Genomic DNA, 9,953 nt, shown 5'->3' on the forward strand with positions numbered 1-9,953 from the left:
AAAAATACATTTACCCACAAGCATTATTGTTTTGCTCATATTTCTTACAACTTATTATATATTCTTACTTTGTCCATACTTCTTTATATTTTTTTACTTAGCGTTCAAATAATTTATCCTTTAAATAGGAAAATTGAACTATTGAGCTATAAATTATAATTAATGGACATAATCTAATAAATTTTGCTTAAAATATAAAAAAAATATAAACAGATTTATTCGCAGACCCCAACAGAGAAAAATAATTTAGAAATATTAATCTATATTTACAGATCAGATAAATTACAGCATGCTTTATTGTGATGGTTTAAGTATGGAAAAAAATTATCCTTATCCAAATAAGCTAGATTTTTAGATAAACTACTTCTATTTTCAGACCTAACCCATAAGTACTTCGATTTACTCTATGATCAATGGTCACAGTTATACCGTTTGGCGTTAGCGCCTTGCGATTTGGTTTTATACTCGGGCATCTGTATTGTTATACTCTATGGACTCAGACCTTCTGTCATAAAGTCATTCATAATAAATTAAAATTTTAAACAGTCTGTGTCACAGATAAGACACATTTTTCAATTAGTTTATTTATTTAAATTAAATCAATTTTCAACGTTAATTGTCATTTTAACATTGATTGTTTCTTAAACGTAATGTTTGATTTTTAAAACATTTGTTTCAATATATCTTACCAATTATGACCTAAGCACCAAGTTAACAAAAATTGCTATACATTTGAGCTAGTGAGTTGTTTGAGTTTGCGCATTGGAGCAATATCAGAGCGTATCTCTGAATATCAATAACAATGAAGTATACAGAGCTCAACATCGCTATTTTAAAACGCGCATGCGTTATAAATGTATGGAATAAGGAAGCTAAAAAATCATTACTAACATCCCAAGTTACTGGATGCCGAAGTAGCATTGTGGATACACTTCCAAAACATTATCGTCAAACAAAATTAAAGAAGTATGTTAATATTATTTGAATATGGCCGAATCATTAGAAACTTTTGAAAGGTGTTGTCGTCTTTGTGCAGAAGAGCAAGAAGTAACAATAATGATATTTAGTAAAGAAGCTGAAGCCATGCTACTTCAAAATAAGCTGAATAAATATCTTTTGATTGAGGTAAATATAACTTTCTTGATTGTTCTCACTGTAAATTTGTTATTTTATATTATTTAAAATATTAATATTATTTCACATTTTTGTAATTTAAAGGTTGAAGAAGATGATAAGCTACCAAAAAACATTTGTGTAAAATGTTGTTCAAAGTTACAAACTGTATGTGACTTTATTGATACTGCACGAAAAGCACAGGATGTTTTACAAAATCAAAGTATTATTTTGGAACAAACTGAGGAAATCACTAAAACTATAAAGGCAAACAATGTTGAACCAGATTATGGAGATGACATAAAGTATACGGCTATGGAAGTAAATGTTGATCCTATGATGGTATTACAAAACTCGGAAGATTCAATATTACCAGATAATGAAGAAAATTCTGAATCAATTGAACAAGATGTAACATATTTACATGGTGTAGATGGTGAAGATGTTACTATCAAACTGATCAAGAAGGGAGACAAGACCTGTGACTCAAATGATGACAAAAAGGATACCACAAAACCTTTTCAATGTATTACTTGCAACCGAGGATTTTTCACCGAGTTAGCTTTGAAAAATCATTCATGGACCCACTTTAATGAGGACAGAGCTACCAAACCTTATAAATGTAGTTCTTGTAGAGAACAGTTTGATTATAAAAGTGAATTATTGATACATTTGAAACTACATAGAACATCAGGCATGTGCTTAATATGTGGAAGAATGTAAGTTTTTGGTATTTAATGTTTTTTAGAATATATATTAAATTGACAACTGTTTGTGCATCTTACTTATTAGTATTCTAAATGTTTTATATATTCAATATAATAATGTATTAACATGTAATATACTTTTAAACTAGAGACGATACATATTATCGTCTCTAGTTTAAAATTTATTAAGTGAATTATTTAATACTAATTGATACATTTTTATTATAGATTCAGGACTGATAAAAACTTAGCTGCCCACATGGCAGCTCATTCATCATCCACTAGTAAATCATATGTTTGCAAAGTATGTGGCCGTTCATACAATACAAGTAGTAATTTAAAAACTCACAGTGTAACTCACAGCACTGAAAGACCATACAAATGTCACTATTGCAAGAAAAGTTTTAAACGAAATCAAGATTTAAAGGTATTTATAAATTCTCATTTAATTTGATTTTTACTAAGATATTAGAATTCAATGTAATTTATAAACATATATTCAAAGCGTTTAAAAAAAAAAAGTTAAGTTATCAAAGTGTAAATTCAGTTCAAAACCAAAAGGTTTTATTGGCAACGCCTTCTTATTTTTAGAAATTTTTTGGTCCCCCAACTAGAATGAGATAAACGGATCAACATGTGTACTTACTCATTCGGACATCATATTGTAAGGGCTATAGTTATTAAATAGATCAGAAAAAATATCTACATGTTTAAAATTATAATTTATAATTATCGTTTTAGTTACAAGGGATGACCTTATCACATATAAAACTTATTGGATTACTTATGATATTCTAATTTAAAAAAAATAAACTTTCATGAGTAAAAATGAACACTTTGTGATTTAGATTTTATAAAAATTATATATTTCTTATCTGTATTTTTGTCCTATTATCATTTTCATTAATAGTATTTGTAATTTGGGATGAACTGCTTCAGCTACAGTTGAACTAGTTTCTTTTTACATTTATAATCTAACTTATAGCATTATAGTCTTATTAAGTTATATTTATAGTTATTATAATGATACATTTTAATTTTGCAGTTCCACATTAACCAACACACTGGGGCAAAACCATATAAATGTCCATTCTGTGAGAAAAGCTTTGCAAGTTCTGGTAATTGCTACTCACATAAAAGTAGGATGCATCCTGGTCGAAGAGTTGAAGTAAAGAAAAGGCGAGCTACAATTTCCCGTGAAAATCAGCCATTACAACCACGCCCTATTGCTCCAAAGCCGACTCTTACAACAATAAAAGCCTCTTTTAAATATCAGTGCACATTATGTGATCATAGTTTTCATAAAAGAGATAATTATACAGTGAGTATTAATAATTATATTACATTTAAGCCAATATTTGGGGTGAGAGTTCTGTGAATTGTCTAGTAGTCATATAGTCCACATTCATAATAAATATAACTCATTCTCCATATTGAAAAAATACCTATATGGAAAACCTACTCAATTAAATACTTAATAGTAGGGATGTTATGGAGCTCAGTAACCATAACCAAAACTGATATAAAAAAATGATAACCAAATGAAACCATCCGAAAAAACTATCAGATAATCTGAAATAAATCCGTATCTATAATCAGATCCGAAATTACATATCCATAATATCCCTGCTGCGAAACTATATAATTCGATTTGAGGCTTTATATTCAAATTCAAAACTTACTACACAATTCTGTAAAAAATTTACATTTTTCTTGATCATAATGATTAAAAGTATTTTAATTTTTTTACAGTATCACATGTACCAGCATACAGGAGAAAAACCTTTTCAATGTTCATTCTGTAGTGAAAAATTTGTTACTAGAAAAGGCCTTTTGCTTCATCACGACAAATGTCATCCTGGAAAAGATCGTCCATTAGCATTATTATCAAGAAATGCTTTACTCAAATAAAATCATTTTACTAAAATATTTTATATCATGAATATGTGTCTTGATATCTAATTAGATTAAGCAATGTATATTGCCTTAGCTTTAAGAATTAATCATATATTATATTTTATAAATAATAAAGAAGGGTTTGACTTAGATAAGATAATATCATTGGGAAAAATAGTCCATAATTGTTGTATGTATCAATATCTGTATCATTGAACCTATGCTTCATCTCTTCTTGTCTCTATGTTAAAATACCTATGACAAAATAGGATTCCTTGTGTTACAAAAGAACCTGCATGATCAAGATAAATATTTAGTACTAACATATATGGGTTTTTTTTTTCAAAACTACAACACAAATTTATAATCATATGTTATGGATAATAAAGTACACCGATTTCGTGAGTTAGATTATTTCGATGGAGCATTTATCATCTTATTAGCTTTTATTGTATCATTAAAAATACAGTACTTACATAAATCTAGGCAGTAATTTTAGAAATATATATAATACATCCCAACAAACCCGCATTGGAGCAGCGTGGTGGAATATGCTCCAAACCTTCTCCTCAAAGGGAGAGGAGGCCTTTAGCCCAGCAGTGGGAGATTTACAGGCTGCTAATGTAAACAAACATTTAGTTATTATCTATCCCCCTAATGATGGGGCAAACCAAAGTGAAAAATGGAGTGACTTACATACATTGGGAATTGATTTAAAATATACTCCATTATAGAATACAGTACCATACAGTTCATTTTCTTAATTTGATTTTAATGTGATAATAAATATCAAAATATACTTTTTTTAATTTGGGCTTTGTACAAGCATATCTAAATTGTCTCAATAGTCTTAATCGTAATCTTTTTGGATTATAGAGTACAATAATAAAATATTATTTTATTAAATACACAAACAACTCCACACTTTTTTATCGTCTATATAATCTTGTATTGAGTATATGATTTATTCTTGTTTTAAAACGATTTAAATTTAGTAAACTTGAAAATTAAATTATGCTATGTAACATGTTAAGATGATACCAGTGTCAAATGAATATGTAATTTAAGATTGAATATAAAAATATACTTTCATTCTTATTTACTTAATCTACTCTACATATAAAATCAGACCCTCAAAAAACATATATCTTCCAGTTAACAATCACCTTTTAAAAGAAGGATTATTGCTACGTTAGTAATAATGGAAATCATGAATATAATTACCTTCGGTCAAAAGATCTTATCCTTGTTCTGATATAATTGTACATTCAATTTTTTTTTTAAGACATCATGTATCCTTAGTCATAGTATCCCAATATTGGGTAGATTAATTTGCTTACCGATTTATATATTTTATGAAGGTACTTAACTAAGTAAATATTTAAACTATCGATATATTTGTACTACGCAATAGAGATGGCAATTCTAACACTCTCTGTTCAACTGAAGTGAACTGCAGACTGTTCACCTCACTGTGGTTTTGCCATTTATTTAATATGGAGCGGCGATAATTATTTGAAAATCTGAATCAAAGCATGAACCTGGATATAAATAACAATTAAGTAGCCAAGTAAGTTAAACTACTTGTTGTTGTGAAGTGACCTAGCTAATATCATAATACAACAATAGAAAAATATTAATTGATTGGCGATGCTATACATATTACCTACAATTTATCAAATCTATGGGAATGACATATTTTTATTTTGAAAGAAAACTATAAGTGCCACAAAATTTATGGCGCTTACAACGTTCTGTTGGTGAAAAAACTAAATGATCTCGCACATATGTTTAAATAATTTGATTTGACAGCATAATGAACTTTGGTTTAAATTAACCGGTGCTTGAACAAATTGTTTCCATGAACTTTTTTGTTTATCGAAGAATATATACAATATATCCAAAAGCTTTATAACTCAGTCCTCTTCGAAGGTAGAACTCTGGAGGCGTGGAGTAGAAGTGTGGTCGTCCTGTTCTTCAAAAAGGGAGACAAGACCCTGCTAAGGAACTATCGACCCATATCCCTAATGAGCCACGTCTATAAGCTGTTTTCAAGAGTGATCACGAACCGTCTTGCGCGAAGATTCGACGAATTCCAACCCCCGGAACAGGCCGGGTTTCGGAGCGGATACGGCACCATAGACCACATCCACACAGTGCGGCAGATTATACAGAAGTCCTGAGTATAATCGGCCCCTGTGTCTTGCATTGGTGGACTATGAGAAGGCCTTTGACTCGGTTGAAATCTGGGCTGTTCTGGAGTCTCTGCAGCGTTGCCAACCAACATCCAAGTGATGAGATGTCTCTACAAAGCCGCCACCATGTCCGTCCAAGTACTGAATCAGCAAACAAATCCCATACCATTGCATCGAGGAGTGAGTCAAGGGGACTTTATTTCCCCCAAATTGTTCACTAATGCAATGGAGGACATGCTCAAGACGCGGAACTGGAAAGGGCGTGGCGTCAACATCAATGGCGAATACATCTCTCACTTGAGATTTGCGGACGACATCGTCATCATGGCAGAAACGCTGCAGGACCTACAATAAATGAGCTGGCTGATTCTTCTATGCGCATCGGCCTACGGATGAACTTGGATAAAACCAAGGTCATGTTCAATGAACATGTTCTACCGGAACCGATTGCGATACACGGTATCGTCCTCGAAGTTGTTCAAAAACATGTCTACCTCGGGCAGACATTGCGATTAGGTAGAAACAACTTTGAGGACGAGTTGAATAGAAGAATTCGGTTAGGTTGGGCAGCATTTGGTAAGTTACGACAAATCTTCACATCGTCGATCCCACAGTGCCTTAAGACGAAATTCTTCAACCAGTGCGTCCTACCCGTCATGACATACGGAGCCGAAACGTGGACACACACGACAAAGCTGGTCCACCGAGTTTAAAGTCGCTCAGCGTGATATGGAAAGGGCTATGCTCGGAGTCTTTCTGAGGGATCGCATCAGAAATGAGGTGATCCGTCAGAGAACCAAAGTCATCGACATAGCCCACCGGATTAGTAAGCTGAAGTGGCAGTGGGCCGGCCATATTTGTCGTAGAACCGATAACCGTTGGGGAAAACGTGTTCTTGAGTGGAGTCTCGGCAAACGTAGTGTAGGACGTCCTCAGGCACGGTGGAGTGACGATTAGCGCAAGACGGCTGGCAGGAACTGGATGCGAGTTGCCGAAGAAAGACCACAGTGGCGTGCATTTGGAGAGGCCTATGTCCAGCAGTACACACAGAAACACAGGGAGTCGACAAAAAATATATACGCCTCATTAGCAATATCTACAAGAATATGAGAGCTAAAATAAAGACAGAAAGAATAGGTGAAAGTTTTCCTATAAAAAGAGGAGGTAGACAAGAAGACCCGTTGTCACCCAAACTCTTCTCCGCAGCTCTGGAATATGTATTTAGACGTCTCGAATGGAACAACTATGGACTGAATATTAACGGAGCACAACTCAACCATCTAAGATTTGCAGACGATCTGATACTTCAGGCGATGCGATAGGCTTGCAAGAAATGCTAGAACAACTTGTATTCGAAAGCGAAAATGTTGGACTCTCCATGAACACCTCAAAAACGAAACTGATGACTAACGTTGAACAAATTCCAATTGTAGTTAATGGTTCAAATATTGAATACGTGGAGGAATACACGTATCTTGGTCAAATAATATCTCCAAAAGACATAACAACTAAAGAAATAACTAACAGAATTAATCTGTCCTGGAAAAGATACTGGTCCTTAAAAGAAGTAGTAAAAAATCCCGATGTACCTCTTAAATATAAGAAAAAAAATATTTGATTCGTGTATTCTACCCGTTATGACACATGGATGCCAAACATGGAGTTTAACGGAACACAATACACGCAAACTAGAGATTTGTCAGCATGGCATGGAAAGAAGTATGCTCAATGTTAAATTAAAAAACAAAATAAAACTAAAAACAATTCGGAAGGAAATCGGAGTTACAGATGTACGTATTACATCAAAAAACTAAAATGGAGTTGGACGGGTCACATGATGAGAAACAAAAAAGATAAATGGACCAAGGATATAACTGAATGGTATCCAAGACAATACAAAAGAAAGAAAGGAAGACAACGTCGCAGGTCGGAAGACGACATAAAAAGAATAGCAGGTTTTACATGGAGAAGAAAGACACAAGATCGTACTTTGTGGCAAGCTTTAGGGGGGGCCTATGCTGGGAAGCAAGACAATCTTGGAGAAACTGGAGTCAAATATTAAAATTTAGTATTTAAGAAAGAAACGTATTATGTAAGATTGTTAAATAAAGGCTATTATTATTATTATTATGTCCAGCAGTGGAGGAATGGGGGCTGATGATGATGATGATATACAATATGAATGGCTTTTAAAACACTAAAGTCTAGTCTAGTACACGTTGGACATGCAGGGTCAACGCATTGAGCAAACGTATCAACAGAGATAGTTCTGATACGCAAACGCATCAGTATTATATTTTAACTATTGTTGCATATCGATAGTCTTGCGAAACCATTACTTTTAACCTAAACTACCGATAATATCGATAGTTTTGTACTATCCATAGCCAGTTATTTAGTAAACCAGGTAACGACAGTAAATTTTAATAAGTTTAATTACGCCAGTAAAGAGTATAAGAATTAATACATTTAGTACTTTTTATTCGATTTATAAAAAAACATTAAAGTATACCCAAGTTTAGAAATTGTGTGTGAAGTCTAAAATTTACATAATTGCAAAGACGCGTTTCAAAAAATTTACAATATTCAATGATAAATCAGGGCCTCGAAACATTAACGAGAACTTTGACTTCGTCATCATGTTCTCAAAATTGTCATTATCATGTTCTCAAAATTCATTCACTGACTATCGAGTCCAAAACTATCGATAGTATCAATAGTATCGCTGCTACCAATAGTATTGCTTACAGAGAGCTAGCAATACTATCGATAGAATTGGTCAAAACGATACTATCGATAGTACTATGGATATCCTGAATAGTTTTCGAGGTCACCTACCAATAGTTCTGCAACACAGGTTTAAATATGTTTCAGTTTATATGTATTATATATGAATAGGTTTTAAGTCCCGTTGGTGGTGTGGAATATAGACGGTAGAATTGTATCAAAATAACACAACCATATGGAATCACAGGTATGACTATAATATAGAAACAAATTTTTAGATGTTAAATGCATGTTCAGAAAAAATATTTATTTATTACCTTTTAAAGATGGTTAAAATTTTCAGTGAGTATGTAAGACTATATACTCTAATCGCCTTAATGATAATAATGATTATTTATTATTATTTAATGTTAATTTATAACGCAGTGCCCAACCTGTGTCTTGCAGCCTAATATTATAGTAACGAATAGTTACGTGTAAATAAGTAGTTACTCTTTCTTATACAGTTTGACAACTTCTGTATTCCATTATTTCCAAGAACATTCGCTTAAATGTAGGAGTATTTGCAGGTTCCTCTGGGTAGGTACCACCCAATCATCAGATATTCTACCGCCAAACAGCAATACTTAGTATTTTTGCTTTCGGGTTTGAAGCACTATACACACATACCATATAGCATAGCGCCACCAACCTTGGGATATAGCTTACCACTTACCATCAGAAGGCCTATGTGCTGGTTTGCCTATCAATTTTGTATAAGTAAATTTTTGATTCTCTGATTGAATTTGAACTCAACGGTCTATCCGAAACTACTCCGAAGGAAAATGGCATTCTATACTTTATAGTCAAATAGTACAATCCTTCCATAATCCCAAAAACTCATCGGCATCGCGTATGGGCAGAGCACCTGAAACTATCCAAACGGGCAAGAATCACTATTCACACATATTGTATAAAATGCATTTTGTAAACATAATTCTGGATTGTTTGGTGTTTTTGGAAATTAAGTTCTTTTACGCGACTTACAGTTGAGTGCACTGGCAGAATGTCCGCAAAAGCGACCAAGCTAACTTTCCCGCTCTTTCTCGTTTCCTCTGTCACTTGTCGCTAGGAAAACGGTTATGTTTTTAAAATGAGTTTCAAGTTTCATTACATTTTTTTTTTGTTTTTTAGGAATATTTGTGGAACTAAAAAAAAAATATATATTTAAATAATATCGTTTTCCGTCTCGCATTTTTAAATTTTGACCGATAATTATTGTTTCAATATCGCCAAATAACAAATTTTTATTCGTATTTATAAATCAGAAGAAAAA

General features: G+C 32.7%; 1 protein-coding gene across 2 annotated transcripts; it reads left to right on the top strand.

Annotated features, from left to right (window-relative positions):
• Window positions 1-675: 675 nt before the first annotated feature.
• On the top strand, window positions 676-3,961 carry LOC113394689 (zinc finger and SCAN domain-containing protein 2-like). Of its 2 annotated transcripts, XM_026632089.2 has the most exons (5): window positions 677-1,125; window positions 1,219-1,832; window positions 2,049-2,247; window positions 2,866-3,141; window positions 3,573-3,956. In XM_026632089.2, exons 1-5 carry the CDS (start codon window positions 988-990, stop codon window positions 3,729-3,731), a joined length of 1,386 nt encoding a protein of 461 aa, XP_026487874.1. In that variant the 5' UTR covers window positions 677-987; the 3' UTR covers window positions 3,732-3,956. The 2 variants fall into 2 exon arrangements, with proteins under 2 accessions (XP_064071949.1, XP_026487874.1); XM_064215879.1 differs by lacking the exon at window positions 2,866-3,141 and having other exon boundaries at window positions 676-1,125; window positions 3,573-3,961.
• The last annotated feature ends 5,992 nt before the right edge of the window (window positions 3,962-9,953 follow it).

Source organism: Vanessa tameamea, chromosome 2 (assembly GCF_037043105.1).
Source record: "Vanessa tameamea isolate UH-Manoa-2023 chromosome 2, ilVanTame1 primary haplotype, whole genome shotgun sequence".
Taxonomy (NCBI): Eukaryota; Metazoa; Arthropoda; class Insecta; order Lepidoptera; family Nymphalidae; genus Vanessa; species Vanessa tameamea.

Bases quoted from the DNA above. Each gene is read 5' to 3' on its own strand.
- LOC113394689 (XM_026632089.2), top strand. From the start codon at position 988: ATGGCCGAATCATTAGAAACTTTTGAAAGGTGTTGTCGTCTTTGTGCA. The intron at 2,248-2,865 runs GTATTTATAAAT...TTAATTTTGCAG, and splicing joins AACGAAATCAAGATTTAAAG to TTCCACATTAACCAACACAC. The intron at 3,142-3,572 runs GTGAGTATTAAT...ATTTTTTTACAG, and splicing joins ATAAAAGAGATAATTATACA to TATCACATGTACCAGCATAC.